General features: G+C 50.2%; 1 protein-coding gene across 1 annotated transcript in view; it reads right to left on the bottom strand.

The window, feature by feature from the left end:
- Nucleotides 1-25,354, bottom strand: part of PEPD (peptidase D) — a 142,214-nt gene that overhangs the window by 58,396 nt on the left and 58,464 nt on the right. The window contains exons 8-9 of the mRNA XM_017855047.1: nt 23,204-23,279; nt 22,200-22,246 (exon numbers count right to left, since the gene is read on the bottom strand). Of these exons, the coding sequence (XP_017710536.1) occupies nt 22,200-22,246; nt 23,204-23,279 (123 nt within the window). The remainder of the gene's footprint in view (nt 1-22,199; nt 22,247-23,203; nt 23,280-25,354) is intronic.

The following is a 25,354-nucleotide window of genomic DNA, read 5'->3' as shown; positions in this document are numbered from 1 at the left end:
AAATAAAATAAAATTAAAAAAAAATAAATAACGGTCCCTTTACTCAGAGGGTTGCTCCAAAGATTAAACAGATCTTACCTGTCATTTAATTATAGACACACGCAGGGCCACACCAGAGGCTGGCACGTGGTCAGGCCTCGGGAAACGTCCACCGGGGCTGTCCACTGGCTCACCCCACAGAACTGTGCTCCACGGGGGCTGGGCCTTTCCTTCACCACTGCCTCCCCAGGGCCTAGAACAGTGTCTGGCACATAGCAGGTGCATCATAAATGTTTGCTGACAAAACCAATTTCCTAACATTTGTATTCCCCACCAAAGAAACTCAGTACCCATCTGCAGTCACTCCTCCCTGCTTTCTCCCCCACGGGCCCGGAAGCTCATTGTCCCATCTCTGTGGACTTGCCTATTCTTGACATTTTGCACAAATGGAATCACCCAGCGTGTGGCTCTCCGACTTCTGCCACTGAACACCATGTTTTCATGTTTTCAGGATCTATCGATTCTGTCATATGTCCCTGTGCTTCATTTTAAAAACTGCTGAATACTATTTCCTTGTATGGGTAGACTGCACACCACACTTTATTTATCTGTGTAGCAGTTGGTGGGCATTTGGATTCTTTTCCACTTTGGGGAGAATGTGAGATTGTAATTTGCCTTTCTTGATACATGACTGAACAAGTCAATAAAAAAAATTTAAATAGAAAATCGAAAATTATTCATTTAAATGTATTCACAAGATTATACGCTTATTTATGATTCTATTTCCTACATAATTGCTGTTTATAGGCATGAACATAATTGCTGTACACACAATACCATTTGCCATGATAAATGGCAAATTTCTTTGAGAATTTGAATTTAAAAAGAAAGCAATATAAAACAAGTCAAAGATAGGAAAATTTTGAAAACCCAAATAAAGAAAAGCCTTTTAAACTCTTATTCAAAAAAAGAGAAAAAAGTTTGCTGAGAAAAAGAATGGGCTGAAAGAGGATTGATCTGACAGGCAGGTGCAGGGTGAGGGGGTGCGCATAATGGGTGTACACATTACACGCACGTGCACGCGCACAGCACACACACAGTGTGTCCTCAGGCAGGTAGGGTGAGAAGAGTGTAATGGGTGTACATATCACATGCACATGCGCACACACACATATGTTGTATGTCCTCTGGCAGGCAGGGAGAGGGGCGCGTTCAATAAGGGCACACACCATACACACACATGCACACTCTCAAGGCCGGGACATGGAACCCAGCCAGCCTGGGACAGAAAGTGCAGCACCAGCACCCTGGATATCTCTCTCCATTCAAAATCATAGACTTCATAAAAGCATAGCCTGTGGGCAGAGCCGCTGAGGTTTAAGCAGGAAACAGTGACTGAGGCGGGGATGGAAAAGAGAGCAACTGACACAGCCCTGGCTATGTCCCGGTAAGGGGCCAGGCAGCAGGACGCATGCCAGGAGGGGCCTGACTCAGTCTAGACACTGGTTCAATGCCACTGGGTCAGCGGGACTCAGGGCCTCTCCTCCTCCCCTTTCACCCTCTGCATCCAATCCACCGGTGAGCACTCTCAGCTTCACCTTCAAACTCACCCTCCAGCCCCCTCCCTCCCACGGCCAAGCCTACCAGTCTGCCCCGGGGCAGCCCCTCACTGACCCCCCAACGGCCACCTCCGTCCACTCACCCCCAAAGCCAAGCCCCAGCAGGGCCAGGCACTCCCCAGCTCCCAGAACCCACTTGGTGTCTCATGGAGACCTGGCTGTGTGGCCCACTCCTCTCTTACCTGCCACGCTGCATCCACCATGCCTCTCTCCACATGGCAAGTGCTGGAGATCCTCACCCCTCTCAGCCTCAGCTCAAGGGTCACCCCATTTTCCTGGACAACATTTTATCACCGTGTGTAATCCTCCCACTTGTCTGTCTCCTACTATGGGATGTTGGCTGTGTGTCCAGCCTGAGGCCAGCCCAGCCCTTCAGAAAGTCGGAGGTCACCACAGTGAAGTGCAATGCAGGCTCCAGAACCAATGTCAAGGTTCAAATCCTGTCTCCCCCTCTAGCTCACAGTGTGATGCTGGATGAGGTTACTCAGCTTCCTCAATGATCCCCATACACAGAGGGCTGCTTTGAGGATTAAACGGATCTTGTCCCTCATTTACCTCCACACATGCAGAGGGCCCAGACCGGAGGCTGACACGTGGTCAGGGCTCAGGAAATGTCCACTGAGCTGTCCGCTGCCTCGCTGCTGAATCAGCGTGTATGAACCAACAAGATAAGGAACCAGACCTGGTTTCTCCAGAGACCAAATGCACTCTTTTAATCAGCTCAACAGTATCCCTCCAAATTCATACATCAAAGCCCCAATTTACAGTGCCTCAGAATGTGACTATTCGGAGACAGCACTTTCAAGAGGTGATTATGCTAAACTGAGGCCATTAGGGCAGGCCTAATCCACTCCGATTATTGTCCTTATGTGAGGACATTTGAGCACACGAGACAGACCCCAGGGATGCGTGCACACAGAGGAAAGGCCGTGTGAGGACATGGCAAGAAGGCGGCAAGCCCGGGAGACAGGCCTCAGAGAGTAGCAGCCCTGCCGATGCCTTGATCTTGGACTCCAGCCGCCAGAAGGGTGAGAAAACACATTTTTGTTGCTTAGGCGACCAGAGCTGTGGTCTTTTGTGTGGCAGCCCTAGCACACTCACACAGGCACCTTCAGGCCAGAGGGTGGACGAGAGGACCCCAGATTCACCAGTGAGTGTGTGAACCACCAGTGCCTGCATTGCCCAAGACCTGACCTCTGAACTTGAGTCCCACCAGGCTCAAAGCCAGGACCTCAGGGGACGTCAAGACAGGTGTGACAAGTCCCTTCCCCCAAGCCAGCTCTGGCCACAGCCTGCTGCCCATCAGGAGGGGCCTGAATTATTCCCCGTGGCAGAAGAGAGAAATCCACGACCTCCAGCCTGCCTGCCCCTGCCCCGACCACCAAGGAAGGGTCGCCGGTCCAAACCACCCGGACCCCACAGCCTATTCAGGATTCATTTTTTTCCTCTTCAAAGCATTACAGATTGATTGCCAAGTCTTGCTGTATATCAAAAGACAGTCACTACTCATTACCTACTTAGAATTCACCGAGTTTTTCCTGGGAAGCCATTTCTCATCTGTTTGATCTCGGAGCCACCAGCACTATCTCCAGGCACGCCACCCATCACGGCAGCCGCCAGACACTTTTTTCTTTCGGGCTCCTTTCTCAGCACCTAGATGAATTTCTACCTTTCTCCAGCTTTAAGAGCTGCCAAGATAAATGATTCAAAGACTCCAGCTCATGCTGAAAATATATGGACTGCTTAAAGCCTATTCTGAATCAGGCAACACTGGGGAGAGATGCACTGGCCGCATCCTCACCGGACGGGTCATCCTGGCTGCTAAGCCCCAGACCCACCTGGGCACGTGGACACTCTGTAGTCTTTTCACCTGTGGGATGATGACACTTGTCCAGCTTCAAGCAGCACCAGGTGCCCGTGCCATCCCCAAGCCTCTGCGACCTCTCAGCACAGGGGGGTCGAGAGTCCCACAGGGGGGTCGAGAGTCCCACAGTCACATGCTGGCCTAGAAGGAGTGCAGGGTCCCCTGTTTGCATAGTGCATCCAGGAGGAACTTCAGTCCCCAGCCCTGAAGCTGTGACCCCTTTTGCAAGAGCAGCATGCTTTCAGCCACGGCTGCTCACCACCCAGAGGGGAGGGCCCAGCGGGCCTCAGGACCCTGCACCAAGGGTGGTGAGGCCTTTCTGTCACCTCTGCCGATAGGGTCCCAGGACCACGGCTTTCTGATGTGCCTCCCACTGTCCAGCCCATGCGCCTGTCTCCATAGCCATCAGCAGGCCCCACGAAGGGCATCTAGTCCCTCTTCTCTTGCTGAGATGGACAGTGAGAAAGTAAAACAGCATCAGCAAAGCCCAGCTAGGCTCCAACTCAACCAGTCACCCAGGCATTGGCTGTGCGGGTGACTAGACCAACAGGGCCCTCCAGCAATGAGCTGCGGTCACCTCGGGCTGGAGAGGTAGCTACGGCGCACTTCACCCTAGCCGGGATGCCCAGGAGGGCCACCTGTGCCACAGTGCTGCTTCTGAAGGTTGTGACATGGGAAGAGCTCTATCCCCAGGTGCAGACATGGAGGTCAGCAATCACCACTCACCAGCGAGGGGACCCCAAGTGCCGTCACAGGTGCATCCACAAGGCTTGTGGCACACTCATGGAGAGTGCCCCCAGGGGAACACTGCTGCACCAGTGCAGGATGGCTGGGGGTGAGGAGGGACACAGACTCATGGACCCTGGGGCGCTGCCTCCACAAAACGGGCTTTTCTAACAAGATGATAGAATCCACATGAAGGCAGCTGGCTGGTTCTGTGGGCAGCAGTGATAATGACCCCAGACGCATCTCATGCTGTCCCCCTGCCAAGTTCCTGCAGGTGCAGGAGCCCAGGATGCACGGCAGTGGCAACAGCATTTGTGCAGGCAGGGTAGGGGCACGCTAGCCCAGCCCAAGCCTGAGGGCTGTCATTGACATGGGACAGAGCCTGTGCCCACCAGCAGCCTGGCTCCTGGGCATCCAGGCCTGTTCAAAACCTGTAACACGGCAGCCAGCGGAAATCCACAGCCAGAGGGAGCTGCGAGAGGACGGTGGCTGAGTGGGTGGGGATAGGCCAGTTTCCCTCCTGCTCAGCCACCCTCAAGATGCTTTCTTACCCTACTCTGGGGCAGCTGAAGGAAGAGGCAGCTGTGGCCAGGCCCATGGTTCACCCCTGGACAGCTGCCAGAGGAAGCACGAAGACTCACACTGTCCATTCTCCACGCCACAGACAGAGGGTCCAAACCCTCAGCCTGAACCACAAAGGCAGAGGATGGCCTAGTGTGGGAGGTTCTTGAGGAGGCAAACTCAGCTTCACAACCCCAGGACACAGAGCCTGCTGTTGGACTATCCAACAGGGGTGGGGAGGAGCCCCCACTTTGGTTTCATTATAAATTATCTCCAGGCTTCAAGAGCAGATGTGCCTGCCGGCAGGTATGGAGAGAGCCCTTCCTGAATGAAACCCTTCATGACATCCACAGAATTCAGAGCTGGGAGGGGAAAAACTCACAGCCCGGAATAATTACTCCCGCAGGGAGCGTCTTTCGCACATGCAGGTGATAGGTCTGGATGAGGATTTTCTAAAAACCGGCACCAAACCTCGCAGCATATCACTACTGTCTGCCTGTTCTGGGAGCCAAACCCAAGTAACTGCTCCTGCAGGCCGCTCCTCACTAGATGCGCCCAGGACTTGGAGCCACGTCTTCTCACGGGCAGAACCAGACAGGACACAGCCCCTCCGAGGTGGGCGTCTGGTCTGCCTGCCCAGCTCCACACCCTCCATCTACCATGGGCTCCTTCCGGCATGGAAGAACAGGAAAGGCTCCTTTAGAGTGGGGGACCAGCTCCAGAGGCCTGAAGGCACCCACAGGAGTGAAGCTGGCCAGGCAGTGGCATGCAAAACAGAAAAAAAAGTCTTTTTCTTCCCCGCAGCTCTCCTATTTTTCTTGAAACACATGACCCTTCCGACTATCTTTTTTCTCTCTTTCGATAGAGATGCTGGTATGAGAAGTCTTTCTCATTTATGAAAGAACCGACAGCATGAAAGCCATGAAAAGAGTCGGCTTCAGTGCTCAGGGAGGTGATGGGATGGTGGGGCCTGTGGTGTGCACCCTGAACAAAGGCTATGTAGCAACCACCACGATGATGCTCTGTGGAAATTCCAGCCCACAGTTACCAGCTACTCTGATTTTGCGGGAAAAGCAAAAAAAAAAAAAATCTGATTTTTCAAATTTGGTTGACTTAAATGAACCAAAACAAAGTTTTAAAATACCCATTGCCTGGGCCAAACAGAAACTGCCTGTGTACTGGATGTGGCCCAGAGGCCACCAGTATATAAACTCTGGCCTTTGTCTTGCTAGAAAATTCTTCCTGGAGAATGATAGGTGGAGACCCAAGGTTTCCCCATACTCCCCAACCAAGACCTCTGATGGGACAGAGGCCCCCAGAGGCTGCAGTCCACTCTCACAGGGGTCTCAGGGGAAGACAGGCAGCAAATGGGGCTGTGGCCAAAGCCAACTCCAGGCAGCAGGCCCATTGTAGAGAAGAACCTTCCACATCCATCAAGGTGACTTGGTACTGCCTGGACCACCCGGTGCAACTCATAGCCCCCTCCTCAGCTCCTCTGGGGTCGCTCATCTTGCACAGTGAACCTATAAGCAACCCAAACCGTTCCTCCCCCTTTCTTCTGGGCCTGAGCAATTTCAGCAGAGCCCCACACGGTTGGTGGGGTCAATCAGACAGCTCTTGGCCAGATGTGCAGAAGAAGCCAGAGAGGTCTCCTGGGTGAAAAATGAGAGGAAACCTAAAAAAAGCCACCAGCCCATGTTTTCTCAGGATCCGTGAGGACAGTTCACCGGAGCAGCCTTTGCCAAAACAGGAAGGGACCAAGTCACAAAATGCACACAAGAAAACAGTGGCAGAATGAGTGTGCGGGGTCACAGCAGGAGAAGGGGAGACGGGCCTGAGTTTCTCACTGCTGCACAAGTGGACATCATAAGAGGAAGCTAACAGCCCCAGAGCACATCCGATAGGAGATCTAGTACATGAGGAGGAGGAATTTCAAAGATGACCCTGAGATGCAGAAAGCTTTCACTGTTGAGGTGAAAGAAGTCAGTCATAGACTATCACAGGTGCTCACAGGGACCACCCCAGGCCAATGTGCATGGCTCCGATCCCAGCGGGTACCACGTTACCTTCTGAAACTGACAAGGAAGCCACAGAGAATCCGGGGAATGAAATCTGTCCAGGGTGACATGATCAATAATTGTATCACAGGTCTCAGGTAGCATGACCCAAGGGGATAAATGCTTGCCTCTGGGAGAGTGACCAGGAAGGTAACAGACAGGAAGCAGAGCATGTGATGCCCCCGCATGGGTGCAACAGTGACCACTGCCACTCCACTGTGTACAGACCAGACTTGCTGGTGGCCAAGCTGCCTCTGTCTCCACAGACCTGTCAGTGCACCACCTGGTCTCTGTGTCAGGTGTGACTGCTTCTTCTTGACTTTTCATCAGTCTAGGTCAGAACACACCCGAAGTGAACTTTACGGCCTGAGTTGCTCAGCCCTCCAGACCCCCTGGGCCGCCTACTGGCTGAAGAACAAGAACTTGGAGGCTAAGCAAGCCCCAGCGTGTGCCCCTTTCCAAGAAGCCTGCCTTCTCCTGGTCCTCCCAGCCAGCTGGCGGGCTTCTGAGCCCTGAAGTGCAGCCCCTGCCCAGAAAGGCAGTGAGAGAGATCCTCAGGAAATATTGTCACTTCCAAGAATCAAGAATCCTATAAGCATCCAGGGCAAGAAAATGAAAAGTTCCCTAGAAAGAAGGAGGAATATGATTTGCTAAAGATCTCTGGCAACAAAGGAGGGAATGGTTTTATGGAACAAAGAATCAATACCCACTGAAGCCACCACTCACACAGGAGACAACAAAAGAACTCTCCAACAAGTGAGGCACTCAAAGTACTGAATCAAAACTTGAAGCACTCACATGAGGAAAGGGAAAACATGGTACAAAATTGGGGTCCACACTGGATTGACTGAGACAGTGCTCACTAAATAACTGTTGGTAAAATGATGGCAAAACAATGCAAATGTTTAAAATAAAGGAAGGCCAGGCGTGGTGGCTCAAGCCTGTAGTCCCAGCACTTTGGGAGGCCCAGACGGGCAGATCATGAGGTCAGGAGATCGAGACTGTCCTGGCTAACACGGTGAAACCCCGTCTCTACTAAAAAATACAAAACACTAGCTGGGCGAGGTGGCGGGCGTCTGTAGTCCCAGCTAATTTGTACGCTGATGAATAGGAATGCGAGATCCGGCCACTGCACTCCAGCCTGGGGCGACACAGCCGAGACTCCGTCTCAAAATAAATAAAATAAATAAATAAATAAATAAATAAATAATAAATATAAAATAAGGAAAAAGAAGTTATATAATAAAAAACTAGAAGGTAGGGGAAACAGAGATTATAAAGTAAAACTGAGGCAGGAGGCGGGACTTGACTCTGGAGGCGGGGCTTGGACACCAGACCAAATGGAGAACTAGCTAAAACAGGTTCCAGGTAAAAGCAGCTTTCCATCAGACACGCCCACCACTGTGCCTTGCCAGTTTACCATTGTCATGGCAACACCAGGGAGTTACCACCCCTTTCCATAGCAATGACTCGATGAACCAAAAGTTACTATCCCTTCCCTAGAAATGTCTGCATAAACTGCCCCTTACTCTGCATGTAATTAAAAGTGGGTATAAATATGACTGCAAAACTGCCCTGAGCTGCTGCTCTCAGCACAGTGCCTGTAGGTAGCCCTGCTCCGCGGGTAGGCACGGAGCTGTCACACTGCCTGAACTGTAACACTGCTGCTTTAATAAAGCTGTTTCTTTCTACCCTACTACTGGCTCCCTCACCCTTGAATTCTTTCCCAGGTGAAGCCAAGAATCCTGGTGGGATAAGCCCCACTTTAGGGCTTGTCTGCCTTGCATCAAAACCATGCTAAGTTTCTAATTTTTTAATATGGTTTAACTTTTTAACATAAGTAGAAAACAGAAATACAGGTCTTTTTTTCTTGATTGAAAGGTGATTCTACATTTAACATGGCATACATATAAAAGAGAGCAAAGGAAATTTCACCAACCTTCCAAAGATAGAAAAAAATTTTTAAAGCCACAAAGAAAAAAAACAGAAACCAGAAAACACAAAATAAGGCTGTAGAAAAGAGAACAGACGCTGGTTATCACTGTGAATTCAAACAGCTCTCCTAACACGGGGAGGCTCTCTATTTGAACAATGAGTACGTTGCACCTTATAAACAACCTATTCTAAAAAGTTAAAAATACAGGGATAAGCAAAGATGTGCCAGGAAAATGTAACAACAACAACAACAAAAATAGCAACAGCAATGTCAGGTAAAGTCAGATTCAAGACACAGATTAAACAGGTTAAAAGGGGTTTCTTGAAAGCTACAAAAAGGCAAAATAGATAATAAAGACATAACAATCATCGACTTTTATGCCTCAAACAATTTATCATGGAAATGAATAAGACAAAATCTATCATGAATCACAAAGAATTATAAAACCATCTCTCTAAATCTTAGAGCAAATACACAAAATAGGGGAGGGGCAGAGGACTGGAATTAGATAATAAATCTGATTCATGTACACCAAAGTATATATTCTAAAGATAAAACTAACACTTTCCAGTATTCCATAAAATACTGACCAAAATATTTTAAATAGGCCAGAAAGAAAACTTCAAAATTAAAACCAAAAGATTCACACCAGCAGCATTCTCACTAAGGCAGTATTCAAAAATAAACTAGCCAACATCTATTTATTACTAAAGAGGAAAAAATAAAAAATAAACTAAGATTCAACTGAACAAGTTAAAAGACAGATGCGTCAAAACAAGGTTCAGGAAGAGAGGAGAAAGAATTAATAATAAAACTGGAAATCAATAAGTTTGACCAACAGTAGAACTGAAAAATACATTTATCGGCTGATTTTATGAAAAGGCCAATAAAGAAGATAAAACTCTAGCAATTCTAATCCATAGAGAAAAAACACGAGTTACATTAGGAATGAGAAAGAAAAAACAGCCACAGATACAGAGGAGATATTTTAAAAACATAAGATTTTAAAAACATAAGAGAATAAAGTTGGTTACTTGGTTACAATTTAAAATCTTTGATGAAAACAAAGACTTTATGTGAAAACATACTTACTGACTCTAAAAGTGATGAATTTGGACTAAAACAATCCCATAGGAAAATCTGAAAAGTTACCAAAGAAATCTTCCCCAGAGAAACAACAGGGTCTGAGATTCAAAGGACTTCATACCTTCAAGAACACAAATAGCCAAGCCCTGTGCTTTCTAAGTTGTTTCAGAAAACAGAAAACATGGGGTGCTTCCCAAAACATGATCTCAAAACCTTGGTCTCAAAATATGGCTAAGAGAGTTATAGCAAAAAAAAAAAAAAAAAAACTTATAGCTCAATTTCCTATTTTGAGCCTGTATAAAATGCTAGTGAAAAAATAACAATGGCCAGGCACAGTGGCTCAGGCCTATAATCCCCACACTTTGGGAGGCCAGGGCAGGAGGATCGCTTGAGTCCGGAGTTGGAGAGGCAATATAACGAGATCCCAAGTCCACAGAAAAATAAAAAATTAGCCAGGCATGGTGGTGCGTGTTTCTAGTCCCAGCTACTCTGGAGGCTGAGGGGGGAGGGTCACTCGAGACTGGGAGGTTGAGGCTGCAGTGTACTGTGATTACACCACTGCCTTCCAGCCTGGGCAACAGAGCAAGACACTGTCAAAACAAACAAAAAAAGCAACAATAAGCACCATAAGGATGCTTAGTGGATGTGTCCATCTGCTCTGTGCGCTATGCATACAGGCATGCCTCATCTTACCGGGCTTGCTTTGTTTTTTGTTTTTGTTTTTTTTTTTAGAAATTGAAGGTTTGTGGTAACCCTGCATTGGGCAAGTCTACTGGTGCCATTTTTCCAACAGCATGTGTTCACTTTGTGTGTGTCAGCATTTTTTAGCAATAAAGTCTTTTTAAATCATGGCATGTACATTGATTTTCTGAGACATAATGTTATTGCACCCTTAAGAGACTACAGTATACTGCAAACATAACTTTTATATGCACTAGGAAACACAAAAATTTCCAATATTTGCTTTATTGCAGTAGTCTGGAACCAAAGTCACAATATCTCTGAGGTATACCTGTATATCCATTTGTCGAATCCTCCTAATCCTCCTATGAAGTGCTATTATTTTTTTTCCAGATGAGGAAACTGAGGTAGTGTTATCAATGTGCCCAAGCTGGTAATCAGCAGAGCTGGGACCCAAACCAAGAACGCCAGTCTCTGGGGACCATTCTCCACCCACTCTACTATACTGCCTCCTATGTCAGCTTCTTAAAGTCCTGATGTGCCACAATAAAGTAGCGTGTGTGCTGGGATGCCTCACTGGCTCCGCACCAGGACGTCTGGTCATAAAATTCATCTAAGGTGCACCCAGCACCCAATCTTGGTTTCTTTTTTTTTTTTCTGAGACGGAGTCTCACTCTGTCCACCAGGCTGGAGTGCAGTGGCGCAATCTCGGCTCACTGTAAGCTCCGCCTCGGTTCACGCCATTCTCCTGCCTCAGCCTCCCTTGTAGCTGGGACTACAGGCGCCCGCCACTGTGCCCGGCTAATTTTTTGTATTTTTAGTAGAGACGGGGTTTCACCGTGGTCTCAATCTCCTGACCTTGTGATCCGCCCGCCTCGGCCTCCCAAAGTGCTGGGATTACAAGCGTGAGCCACCGTGCCCGGCCCCAATCTTGGTTTCTAATACCATTCTCCAATAAAAGGAACCGGGCTCCTTGGCAAAATGGTTAATTCTGGGGTTGGAGCAGGGAACAGACCAGATGAGCCTGCAGTGCCAGAAAGGGAGTGCAAAACGATAGGGTGCATCGGAAAGACACAAAGCCCAAAGCTGAAAGGATTTGAACATCACAGAACACTGGATTATAAAGTATAAAATAAATATCCATTGGTCTATACAAGTTTAAAAAAAAAAAAGAGGCCAGGCGCAGTGGCTCACACCTGTAATCCCAGCACTTTGGGAAGCTGAGGCGGGAGGATCACTTGAGAGCAACAGTTTGAGACCAGCTGGGTCAACATGGCGAAATCCTGTCTCTACTAAAAATACAAAAAGTAGCCGGGCATGGTGGTGGGCACCTGCAACTCCAGCTACTTGAGCGGCTGAGGCAGGAGAATCACTTGAGCCCAGGAGGTGGAGGTCACAGTGAGCCGAGATTGCACCACTGCACTCCAGCCTGGGTGATGGAGTGAGACTCTGTCTCAAAAAAAGAAAAAAAAAGAAAGAAAGAAAATACAATTTCAAGTTTTAAAAAAAGGTTGAACAAATAAATAAATGAGGGAGAAGAGACAAATGTGTACAGAAAGATCACGAATAGCATAACTATAATTCCCATGCCGTAAGTGTGGGCGGCACACAATGACTGCTTTCCAAGAGTGCAGAAGAGCGGGTAGGGGAGTGACTTCACGGTGGAGAAACCTGACAAGCACTACCTTAGCCAGGTGATCAAGGTCAGCATCATCAGTGACAAGTCATGCTGACGTGATGTGATGACAATGGCACTTCTGTGCTCTCCTTCCCAGTAACCCGTAACTCCTATCTCACTGAAAGAAAAACTAAAATTGAAAGGCATTCTTCAAAGTACCTAGCCATACTCCTCGAAAGTGTCAAGGTCATCAAAACCAGGCAATTCTAAGAAACTGTCATGGCCCAGAGGAGGATAAGGAGATGTGACAATGGAACGTGATGTGGTCTCCTGGATGGGATCTTGGAACAGGAGGAGGGCATTAGGTAAAAGCTAAGGCCACTGGTATAAAGCATGGACTTAAGATAATAATTACGTATCAATAATGTGCATCCGTGGTAACAAATGTTCCAAAGTAATGTTAATAACTTTACTAATAAATAATAGGGAAAATGGGTGCCAGGTACATGGAACTCTCTAATGTACTTGTAACTTTTCTGTAATCCAAAACTATCCTAAAATTAAAAGTTTACTGATTAAACACACATGTGGAAAAGGCCAAAGGAGATACCAAAAAGGCAGCTGATAAAATTTGACATCCTTTCCTGATAAAATCTAGTAAGCTAGGAAGACAATGCTACTTCCTTAAACTCATGATAAATATTTATCTGAAATCAACAGTCAACATCAGGTTTTTGGCTTTTTTTTCTCTTTTTTTAGAGACGGAGTCTCACTCTGTCGCCCAGCTGGGAGTGCAGTGGTGTGATCATAGCTCACTGCCGCCTTGACCTCCTGGGCTCAAGCGATCCTCCTGCCTCAGCCTTCCAAGTAGCTGGGACTACAGGGGTGCGTCACCACACCCAGCTAATTAAAAACTTTTTTTTTTTTTGTAGAGGCAGAGGTCTCCTATGTTGCCCAGGCTGGTCTTGAACTCCTGGCCTCAAGCAATCCTCCTCCCAAAGTGCTGGGACTACAGGCATGAGTGTGTAATTCCCATGCCTGGCAATATCAGGTTTAATGGTGAAACACTAGAGGAAAATCCATAAAGATGTCCACAGGCTGCACGGTTCCTTATGATTCGTAACAGGATTCTCCAGGAGCAATGCACCCAGTATTTGAAAAGACAATGCTATTTATGTTAGTTTTGCCCCAAAATCTCTAGTCCTTCATCGACCAGGCTACATATTTGCAGAAAGGTCTTCTCTCTGGTTCTCTGTCCAGCTTTCTGGCTGGACACCAAGTTGATTTTCTCCACATGCCCATTCCTCAGTTACTCTTAGAGGCAAAATAAGCTATCCCAGCTTTTAGCCACAGGGTCCCACAGCCTCTCCCCTCACTGAGAGCCCCAGTTTCATTCTTGGATCCCTGGCTCTGTCAAATCTCTGGTGGAGAGACTCTCCACACTCGCCTGCTCCCCGGCTCCCTCCCTCATGCCAGGTGGTGTAGACAGAGCAGGATTGGCGGGCACACAGGACCTGCCCTGTCAGCATGGGGTAGTTCTGGATTAAGGAATTCTCCACCCAAGACAGCCCTGGCTCTCAGGAAGGGCTCAGCTCAAATGCCCCGAGGCACAGCCGGCCAGGGTGCAGGACTCAGTGGCTGCCCTCCTGGGGCGTGGACACACAGATGGTGTTTCCTGACTGCTCTCATGATAGGCTGGGGCCCATCTCCAACAGCCAAGCAAGTGCTAGCAGCAAACCTACTACAAGCCACCTGAGGCAAAGAGGGCCTTTCTCCAGCCCAGACCTGGGTCTGAAGGGGCCCTCTTCTCTGAACGGGCTGTGCTCTCAGTGTTCTCACCCATTAACACAGCCACCAGACAAAGGATGTGTCTGCTGGGCGGGTGCAGGGTCCTGCCCACGGACACACAGCTAGCCCCCAGGGCCCATCACATCCATTCTTACCTGGGGGCTGAGGTCTCAGAGGCCGCCTGGACCCAGACTTGTTCCAAACAGTCCTCAAAACCGCAGCACCCTTTGTGGGGGTGGCTAAATGGATGGTGGTCTCACTGATGCCCACATTTGCCTAGGCTGAGAGCAGATTAGGTCAGACTGTGCCTGGATGACACAGACTGCGTCTCCAGGACCTCCTGGAGGAAGACGGGGACCTCCTAGTGACTTCCCTCTTCAGTGAAACCTGGGTCCTCTGCCTGCATCGTGAGGGGCCCCAGCACTGGTCAGAGATACACAAGGTGTCTCACCATCCACCCAGAGTGCCTGGCAACACAGCCCCGTGTAGCCCCAGATGGGAGGGGGACCATGTGGGCACAGGTATCTGAGAGACAGTTCTCCAGAGGTCACTGTGTACAGGAGGGACTCAGATGAAAAGCAGAGGGTGCCAGGCTGGGCATGGTGGCTTATGCCTATAATCCCAGCACTGCGGGAAACCAAGGCAGGAAGAAGGCTTGAACTCTGGAGTTCTAGACAAGCCAAGGCAACAAGGCAAAACTCTGTCTCTACAAAAAATAAAAAATTAGCTGGGCATGGTATTGAGCAACTGTGGTACCAGCTATATGGGGGGCTGAGGTGGGAGGATCACTTCAGCCTGGGAGGCAGAGATTGCAGCAAGCAGAGATCGCCCCGGAGGGGCGGCCTGTCTGCGGCCCCACGTCCCCCACAGCCCTGAGCACTGAGGGCTGGCAGGGATGGGGGGGGGGCTGTCCACAGACTCTCTCACCTCCTGGCTGTCCTTACTGGAGTGAAAGTTTCTAGTCTTTTTTATTTATTTATTTATTTATTTATTTATTTTTAAGATGGAGTCTTGCTCTGTTACCCAGGCTGGAGTGCAGTGGTGTGATCTCGGCTCACTACAACCTCCACCTCCCAGGTTCAAGTGATTCTCCTGCCTCAGCCTCCAGAGTAGCTGGGACTACAGGTGCGTGCCACCAAGCCCGGGTAATTTTTTGTATTTTTAGTAGAGATGGGGTTTCACCGTGTTAGCCAGGATGGTCTTGATCTCCTGACCCTGTGATCCACCTGTCTCGGCCTCCCGCATGAGCCACTGAGCCCAGCCAGTTTCTAGTCTTAAGAAAAAATAACAGAAAAAGAGAGAAAAAAATCTGTCCTGTTTAACAATAATGCAGTAAGGGTTTTGCAACCTGCTCTTGGGCTGGATTCACGGAGACCTCCAGCCCCCGCCCCAGCACCCTCGGCTTGGGTGGCTGTGTGTGTGGGGGAGGGGCGGGTGTGTATGTGGTATGTCGATGGGTGTGGTATATACCATGTACGTGATGCATGTGGTGGGTGGCATGTGTATGGTGTGTAGTGTATGTATGGGATGGTGGATACATGTGTGGTGTGTAGTATATGTGGTATGTATGATATGGTGTGTATGGCTGTGGTGCATGTGTGCGGTATGTGTATGGCTGTGATGTGTATGTGGTGTGTGTAGTGTGTAGGTGCATGTGGCATGAGATGTGTGGTGTGTAGGTGTGTGTGGCACGTAAGGTATGGTGTGTGTTGTGTGTATGGCATGTTATTCGTATGCAGTATTTGATATATGTGGTGTGTGTATGGTATGTGGTGTGTGTGGTATGTGAGGGTTGTGTGTGGAGGTGTGTATGTGTGATGTATATGGTGCATGATGTGTATGTGGTGTGTGTGTGTGGTGGGTGTGTGTGGTGTGTGGAACGAGTGTGGTGCGTATGGTGCGGGTGGTGTGTATGTGGTGTGTGTGGCATGTGTGTGTTGTGCTGTACGTGGTATGTGGCATGTGTGGTGTGTATGTCGTGTGTATGGTGGGGGGGTGTGGTGTGTGGCGTGTGTTGCATGTGGCATGTGTGGTATGTGCTATGTAGTATGTGTGTTGTGTGAGGTGTATGTAGTGTGTATGGTATGTGTGGGGGTGTGGGAGGTGTGTGTGGTATACGGCATGTGTAGTGTGAGGGGTGTGTATGTGGTGTGCAGGAGTGTGGGTGGTGTGTATGGTGTGTGTGGCATGTATGTGGTGTGTGAGGTGTGTGTGGTGTGTATGGTGTGGTGTAGTGTGTGTGTGGTGTAGTGTGTGCGTGGTGTAGTGTGTGCGTGGTGTGTGTGTGTGTGGCATGGGGGGCATGTGCATGGATTGTGTGTGGTGTATGTGGCATGTATGGGTTGTGTGGTATGTCTTGTGTGTGTGTGGTGTAGGGGTATATGTGGTGTGTATGTGTGGTGTATGTGGTGTGTTGGTGTAGGGGTATATGAGGTGTGTGTGTGTGGTGTATGTGGTGTGTGGGGTATGTGTGTGGGGTATGTGTGTGGTGTATGTGGCTTGTACGGGATGTGTGGTGTTGTGTGTGTGGTATGTATAGTGTGGTGTGTATGTGGTGTGTGTGATGTGTATGGTGTGGTGTGTATGGTGTGGTGTGTGTGTATGTAGTGTGTGGTGTGTGTGGTGTGTATGGTGTGGTATGTGTGTTGTATATGTGGTGTGTATGGTGTGTATGATGTGGTGTGTGTATGTTGTGTGTGGTGTGTGTGAAGTGTATGGTGTGGTGTGTATGGTGTGTTGTGTGTGGTGTGTTGTGTGTGGTGTGTATGTGGTGTGTGGTGTGTATGGGGTGGTATGTGTGTCACGTATGTGGTGTGTGTGGGGGCATGTGTGTGGTGTATGTGGTGTGTGTGGTGTATGTGGTGTGCACAGGATGTGTGGTGGTGTGTGTGGTGTGTATGGTGTGTGTGTTGTGTATGTGGTGTGTAGTGTGTATGGTATGGGGGCGTGTGTATTGTATGTGGCATGCACGGGACGTGTGGTGTTGTGTGTGGTATGTATTGTGTGGTGCGTGTGTTGTGTATGTGATGCATGGAGTGTGTGGTGTGGGGGGCATGTATGTGGTGCATGTGGCATGCACGCGATGTGTGGTGTGGTGTGTATTGTGTGGTGTTGTGTACGTGGTGTGTGGTGTGGGGGGCATGTGTGTGGTGTATGTGGTGAGCATGGGATGTGTGGTGTGGTGTGTGTGGTATGTATGGTGTGGTGTGTATGGTGTGGTGTGTGTGTTGTGTATGTGCTGTGGGGGGCATGCATGTGGTGTATGTGGCATGCACAGGACGTGTAGTGCTATGTGTATGGTGTGTATGGTGTGGTGTGTGTGTTATCTATGTGGTGTATGGTGTGTGTGGTGTGGGGGGCGTGTGTGTGGTGTATGTGGCATGCACAGATTGTGTGATGTGGCATGTGTGGTGTGTATAGTGTGTTGTGTGTGTCGTGTATGTGGTATGCATGGTGTGCGTGTCATGTATGTGGTGTGGGGGGGCACGTGTGTGGTGTATGTGGCAAGCACGGAATGTGTGGTATTGTATATGTGTACGTGGTAGGTATGGTGTGGTATGTGTGTGGTGTGTGTGTGGCATCTGGGGCATGTGCCTGGTTGGGGGAGACCCTCAGGCCGTTTCCCCTCTCCCCAGCCCATCTGCACTTGAGGTGCGCTGGGCACACAGAATCACAACACGCTCCATCTGGCCAAAGAGTAAGAAAAGCACCAAGGCCTTGAATGAGGAGCACAGCTAGGCAAGTCCTTCACTCACAAGGGACTGACCGGGACAGGAGGTTGCGATTGAGGGCTGTCGCCTGTGGCAGCAGCACCCAGAAAAGCCCAGACCTGTGGAGAAGGGTCTCCAGTGGGTCCTGGCCTGGGAGAGGACGCCACCACACAGTCCCGGTCATACCACACAGATATTCTCCCTTTCCCATGATTCTCACGACCCCCCCAGAAACGAAAGGACCCCAAATGGCCCACTCACAGCTCAGAGAGAAAGAGCATAATTTCAATCAAGGCCCCAGGCTGTCAGACACATCGAGTTATTAATCTCCTTGTGGCAAATGTGAGCTGGGACTCGCTTACACAGCCAATGGAGCATGCTCTAAATTAGCGTTTGCAGGTAATGGATCCGGCCGCCAGCCCCACGCCAGCTGGCTACAAGCTGGTTACGCCACTAACATGAAATAATAGGAGGCGGAAAAATGGACGGCCTGATTGGGCCTGCTGTTAGAGGCCGATTTACCCAACACGGACGTCTTATTGGTTTAACACAATTTACTACACCTCAATTGCGGAAAATGATTTTCATTCCTCTGAACCCTCAACTCCCAGGCGCCGCACGAGGGAGGAGTCTTCATAAATGCCATCCGCTCACTTTTTTTTTTTTTAACATGCCTTCAAGATTTTATAACAAATCATAGATAATAAAACAAAAAGAGATAAGGCTTAGAATGGGGGGTCCAGGCCAGCATCTCTTGAGTCCTGGGGTGGGTGGTGTGTCCATGTTCCAGAAAACCAGCCCTGACTCCTGCCCTGAGTCCTGAACTGCAGAGCTCCCTGCCTTCTTTCCCGGTATCCCTGTGCAGGGCTGAGGCCCGCCAGACCCCCAACAGAAAGTCCAGCAGGTCTTAGGGACGCCCACCTTGCTCACAGGGTGCTATCAACACATATAAAAGAGCAGCTGGCTTCCTTTGAACCCAGTGAGTCAGCGATTCACACAGCAATATAACCGTCCCCCAGCCTTCCCTGGTAGCAGTTGAGCCTGTGTTCAAAGAGGCACACCCCTGGGTAACCAAAACATGGGCTTTAGGAGAGATTTTATTCCTTGACTAGTTAAGAAAAGAATTCTCAAGCTCCCAGTGACACAGAAGATGGCAGAAAAATCACTTAAAACCTTTTCTTCTCTTTTCCCATCCATCGAACCCACCCACACATGTTTCCCAACACCCACGATGGGTCAGACACTGTGCAGATAAATGAGACATGGTCCCCAAGAAGTCGCCTCCAGGCTCTCCATGACAAGGACCACAAAACTGTGTCACACAGTGATATCCTGCCCTGGAGAGGGAGCTCGAGGCGGAAGAAGTGTCAGCCCACCTCCCTGATCGCAGATGTCCCCAGGGGCTTCAGCCACCTCCTCAAATCTGGCCAGGGATACTCCACGATGTGACACTTTCCCCAGACACCCATCTTCCCACCATCTTCAGATGGGGTGACCCCTCTCTCCCCACTTGGTCCCCTCAGGAACAGCCTCCATCTCTCGTTCTTGCTGTCTCAGTTCCCGTCCCCACACCACTGCTCTAAGCTCTCAGGGGCCCACAGATCAGATAGCTTCCCTGGTGGGCACTGTTTCCCCTCTGTATATCCTGTGGCCAGCAGCAGGTGGGCGCACATGGCAGGTGCACAGCATGGGCAGCAGGTACATATGCTGACCCGATGCCACTCAGCACCCTGTGGGAGTGTGTGGCGTGTATGTGGTGTATGGTGGGGGGCATGTGTGTGGTATGTGGTGTGCACATGATGTGTGGTGTGGTGTGGTGTGTGTTGTGTGGTGGTGTATAAGTGGTGTGTGGTGTGTGGTGGGGGCATGTGTGTGATATATGTGGCGTGCACACAATGTGTGGTGCGGTGTGTATCTGGCTGTGTGGTGTGGTGCTGTGGCATCTGCTGCATGCTGCCTGCCGTTGGGGGAGACCCTCAGGCCGATTTTCCCCCCTCTCTCCAGCCATCTGCCACTCAAGCGTGCGGCTGGGCCACACAGAATCACAACTCGCTCCATCTGGCCAAAGAGTAAGAAAAGCACCAAGGCCTTGAATGAGGAGCACAGCTGGGCAAGTCCTTCCCTCACAAGGGACTGATGGGAACAGGAGGTTGCGATCGAGGGCTGTCGCCTGTGGCAGGAGCGCCCAGGAAAGCCCGGACCTGTGGAGGAGGGTCTCCAGTGGGTCCTGGCCTGGGAGGGGACGCCACCACATGGTTCCCGTCACACCACACAGATCTTCTCCCTTTCTCATGATTCTCACGACGCCCCAGAAACGAAAGGGCCCCAGATGGCCCATTCACAGCTCAGAGCTCCTGGCTCCTGGCTGAGCTTCCCAGTGCACTCGGCTGTGGCCTCTGGCTTCGAGCTCATCTCTCCAAAAGCCACCCTGGTCCACACAGGATGCGGCAGCAAGGCCAACCCAGGGTCTTGGGATGGGGGTGGAGGGAAGGTGGAGCAGTTTGTAGACCGGGGTGACATCTCCCCAGAGCTCAGGTTCACAACACTCTGCTTCCAACAGCAGCCAAGTGCAACGTGTGGACTCTGTGGATCCTGACTTGAACAAACCAATGCTAAAAAGAGTTTAGGATCAATACGGACTAGACATTCATGACGTTAAGGAGTTACGATTCATTTGTGATAATGAATGTGATATTGGCCTGGTGGTTACGTAAAAATAAAAAAAAATTCTCATCAACTGAAATACCTACTGAGGTATTTACAGGTGCCATGACATGATGCCTGGGATTTGGCTTTAAAATGCTCTAGCAAACAAAACTAAACACAAAAACCTGATGGGGACTTCGGGGTTCATTATACTTTTCTATTATTTTGGATATTGAAATTTCCTGTTTAAAAAAAAAAAAAAAGCCCTCCATTACCTGGAAGGCATGAGGGCTAAGGAGCGGGGAGTATTCCAGGGCCCCTGGCCCCTGACCCAAAGCTGGTACAGCCCTGTCCACAGGCTGGGCAGGGGCCAGCTCTGGGACGCTGTGGGGAGGGAGGCTCAAGGCCCCTCCCAGGAGCCACCTTGGGAGCAGGACTGCCTGCAGCACAGGGCTCGGGCGGCCAGCATGCGGAGGACGGCAGGGCTCCACACTGGGTTCAGCTATTCCTGCCCCAATTTCTCGCTTATTTTTATTTGAAGCATCAGCTATGGGTCACTATGATTCAACTCAAGCTGGGACAGGTTTCCGGGGCAGTGCCAGTCTGAGAGACCCACTGTCCAGCCCACCTCATGGGAGGAGCCCCCAACACACTTCCCATCCCAGATCCTCGGAGCGGGCAGGGGGTCCTGGGAATGCTGGGTACAGAGGGCGCACTGCAGCAGACCATGCAGACACAAGTGCTGGGAGAGCTCTGCAAGCCCTTCCCAGCCTCCCTGGCTGACAGAGCGGGCGTCTGATTAACGTGTGTTACATGCCCACTCCCCGGATGCCAAGCACCCGGGCAAGACCATTTTAACCTCCTCCTGGGCAGGGTAAGGAGAGAAGCACAGGAGCTGCTCAGAACTCCAAGGCGAGACCTTAAAAAGACACCCACCCCCCAAGCGCAGCCACGGCGAACAGAAGCGTTCAAGCAGCCCACTGTGGGCCCCAACCGACCTCAGCCCTGCACCCCACTGATGGAAGGCAGGCCACGAGGGCTGGGAGGGTGATATGGAGCCAGCACCCACAGGGCTGGGGCCCTGAACAGAGCAGGCCCTGAAGACATCTGGGGCGGACTTGGGCCCTGCAAGGGGGGTAAGGGACACTAGAAACTAAGCTCTCACAAGGATAGGCAGGAAAGGAAAGCCCGGTGTGGGGACAGGGGGATGGCAGCCTCTTCAGTGTCACTTCCCCAGAGCTTCCAGGTGATACCAACACTGGTGGGAGGTCTCAGAATGGGGGCCTCCTGCCACAGGACACGGGTGGGAAGGGAGCCACTGAGGCAGTCAGAGTCTGATCCAAAGGTTTCCTTGTACCACAGGTGGCAGCACACTGACCTTTGGGTCCTGGAGCGGGGCTGAGCTGGCCAGGCCACACCTGCCACAGCTGGGCAGCCGCAAGAAGCTCCCTGGGTGGCACCAGCTCGCTGCAGGCCTAACAGGAGCGGAAGGCCAATGGAGCTCTCCAGAGCTCTTTATGGGCCATTTAACCATCCCTCGACCCAGTCGCCCGAACACAGCAGACATAATGGCTGTGTTTACACATAAAAATGGCAAGCTGTTTTACTGGCGGCTTTCAGAGTCATAAGAGCAGCAATTTGGTAAAGTTTCCTGCAAATGGCAGAAACAAAGTCCGAGAGTAGAATGGTGGGGCACTAAACCACCCTGAAAAGTCATCGAAGACCATTACATCAAACACTCTGCCAAGAGCCAGGGAGCAGGGAGCAGTCAGAAGAAAAATAATCTTTGCCTGTGATCCTGAAGCCCTGTTCATAATCCCCACTCAAGGTGTGTGTGCCGCTGCGGCGTTTCATCTGTTACTCACTCAGGGAACATAAATTACTGTTTTTTACCTTTTAATTCTACCCGGAGAAACATGGTGGCTTACCTTTCCAACTCATATTCTTTCATTCCCACCTTCACAGCCTTCATTACCTGGAGGACAGATATTAAGTAAAGACATTTGTATTAAGCAGATCAGTAACACAGCGTGATAAATAACATACAGCACTTCTTCAAAAGCACCTCTTCTTTAAAAAAGAAAAAAAGAATGATAAGTGCATGCAGTGGTACAGACATGTGACAAATTAGAACTTTTTAAAAGCTCCAAAATCCATACAGTTTATTTAAACTGCCATGAAGCACTTCCATTTGGAAGCCGATAAATGCCAAGCCTCGAGTTACAGCTCAGAGGCCACCAGCAGCCCGAGGACAGTGAGGATTCAACCATGAGGTGCTTGGTGAATACTTAATGCTACAAAAGCTATGACGATCACTAAAAGGCCTCCTTTGTTTAACTTTCATAAAACACAGAGAGCATTAACTCGTACAAGAGAGTACGCTGCCCATCAATTACCCTTGTCTGTTTCCTAACACAAAACGCAACATTCCTGAGCAGACCCTGGGCCATCCTCATCTTTCAAGACATGTGTTTCCTTATTTGGTCTCCTTCCTCTAGTAAAGTGGGAAGATTTGGAAGAGAACCACATGAAGAAGTTTTCAGAAAATGGATGATGGTAATAAGTGTATTTGAACCATAGTTAAGAACAAAAGATTCTTTAAAATGAGCTGAGAACTGCTGTGATATCAGGAAGGAGCACTCTACCCTCCCAGAGTTGGGACTTCTTGTTGGAGAATTTCCTGAGGATTAGTGTCCATGACTGCCATGATGGGCAGGTGCCCTAGGCTGAGGAATTGGGGCACAGCCTCTCCTGTCCCTGCCCTGTGCCCACCAGGGAACAGAAAAGAGAACCATCATCATGTAAAACTTCCTACCTCTCGTGTGGCCCTCGGGGATTAGAGCCCACCTGGAAACCCTTCATCCTCACGCAGTTCTCTTGCCACACAGCAACACTGCTTTCCCCACTCAACTGGAGCCGGTGTCTGACTTACCTCACGGTGGGCCTCGCTGGAGATTTTATTGGTGTAGCGCAGAACCTCCAGCTCCATGTCTGTCTTAAACACTCGGCTTCAGAGACAGAAGAACAAAGCAGCAAGTCAGTGACTTTCAGGAGGCACTGGCCGGACCCCTCTAGGGAGACCTCAGGGCCTGTCACACCCTGCACAGCCCGGAAGGGGTGTTATGCAAGGCCGGAGTGGGGCCACCAAGACCCAGGAGTGACAAGCTCTATGGAACAGTCCAGTAGAAAACCTCCAGCGGGCAGCAGAGCTGCTGCCTGCCTTCCTAACACCAGCCGGCGGGCAGGCTGTTTCCAGGGATAAGATCTGGAAGCTGCTGTGGCGGGGGGAGGAAGCCCAGTTGCTGCAGCCTGTGACAGGCTGCCTCCCTCAGCCTCAGTTTCCCCATGCATGGAAGGGGGATGAAATCCACATGGCATGGCTGTTGGGCCCTAATCCTAAGCCTGCCACCTCTCAGGGCTCTGTCCTGTTGGCTGAAGAGTCCTCATTTCCTCCCCATCCCCACCCACCTGCCCATGGGCGGGTGACAGGGTCTGGTGAGGGGACTGAAGCCATTCCAGCTTTGTGTGTGCCGGTACAGATGTGAAAACAGCTGGGCCGCAGACACAGGCAGGAGACCAGGAGCAGAGGAGAAGAGGGAGGCAGCCACAGATGAGAGGGTGGTCTATGTGGGCAGGGAAGTCACAATCAGGGGACCCTGCTGTCCCTTCCCAGTTGGGCTGTGCCTCCTGCAACTGGACTCCTGGGGCTCCCAGGTCCTCCCAACAAACTTGTGTTAATTTGCCCAAATGTGGTTACATTTCTGGTGGTTGCAATCAATCTCACCCGCAAGTAAGACCCACAGAGAGGAGCCAAATAAGTATTCGCTTTCTACCTCCACTCATTTAAAACAACCCTGGGTCCGTGGGCACTGCAAGGGCAGCCGTGCTGAGGCATTCAGAGCACCGGCCTGGGAGAAAAGCCCTGGGCTCCAGTTCAGCTCCACCCCTTCCCAGCGGTGTGCCTGAGATCCCTACTCTGTGCCTTGGTGTCCCCATCTGAAAAACGGAGATATGAACACTGTTTTCATAGTAGGTCTACAGTGAGAACTGAGTTGGCATTTTTAAAGCACTAAGGACAGTGCCTGGCACACAGTAAGTGCCGTATACACTTGTTCCAGAAACCAAGCGAAATGCAAAGCCTGCAGACACCACCTCATCCACACTTTCCACCCCAAAGCCAGGCGAAATGCTCTGATGTCCTTAGGTAGGACACCTTGATTCTCATCAAAACATGACTCCCCAGTATTCATGACAGGCCCATGAAGCTAGAGAAATCTCAGCAGGCAAACACAGCCTCCCTTCATTTTAAATTGCCATTTACTGGGGACCTGCCCCATCCTGGGTCCTGTAAGTTGCAGTGGATGCTAGGTACACTGCCCAACTCATCCCCTGAGGCCACACCCCTCTACTGGTCTCCTTGATTCAATGGAGGGAGCCAAGACTCAGCTCCCTCGCTTCAACTGGGGACATCTCTGGGGACCACTCCAGCATCAAAGCTCCCCATGGGAGCAGCCGAGATGCCCTTGTGACAGCATTGCAGCCCAAGCCTGCTCCCTCCCTCTGACACACACGCTGATCCCGAGGGTACTCCTCAATATGCTTCCTGCCCACTCGGCTCAGAGACTCAGCTTCCCATGGAACCCAACCTAGAACAGGTACTACCTTCCCATTTCACAGATAGTGACACTAAGACTTAGCTGAGACGATGTCAAAGGGCGTGTGACCCACTCTGTTACACTCACCCCCTTTTTGTTGCACTCCATGCAAAAATAACAGAACTCTACATTCAGACAAACTACTAATCAAATACAGAAGGAAACTAGTCATTTTCAGACATTCAAAACTCAAAACGGGGAAGTACTTAAGGATGTCCTCCAGCAGAGACAGAAGGGTAGAAGGGTGGGGAGACGGAGAAAGCACAAGCCAATAAAGAGAAGGAGGTGATATAATGGGATATTTTAAAAAACTGGAGTCAATCCAAAAGTATAATTAGACGCTGGACAGCAAGCCTAGAAAGCAATCAGTAGAAATTAGAACTCCAAGTATGTGGCTCTGAGAAAAACATCCACAAAAAGAATGGCAT

Source organism: Rhinopithecus bieti, unplaced genomic scaffold (genome assembly GCF_001698545.2).
Source record: "Rhinopithecus bieti isolate Rb0 unplaced genomic scaffold, ASM169854v2 scaffold_39998, whole genome shotgun sequence".
NCBI lineage: Eukaryota > Metazoa > Chordata > Mammalia > Primates > Cercopithecidae > Rhinopithecus > Rhinopithecus bieti.
The sequence above is the reverse complement of the archived record's forward strand: the minus strand, read 5'-3'. Positions and strand labels throughout refer to the sequence as shown.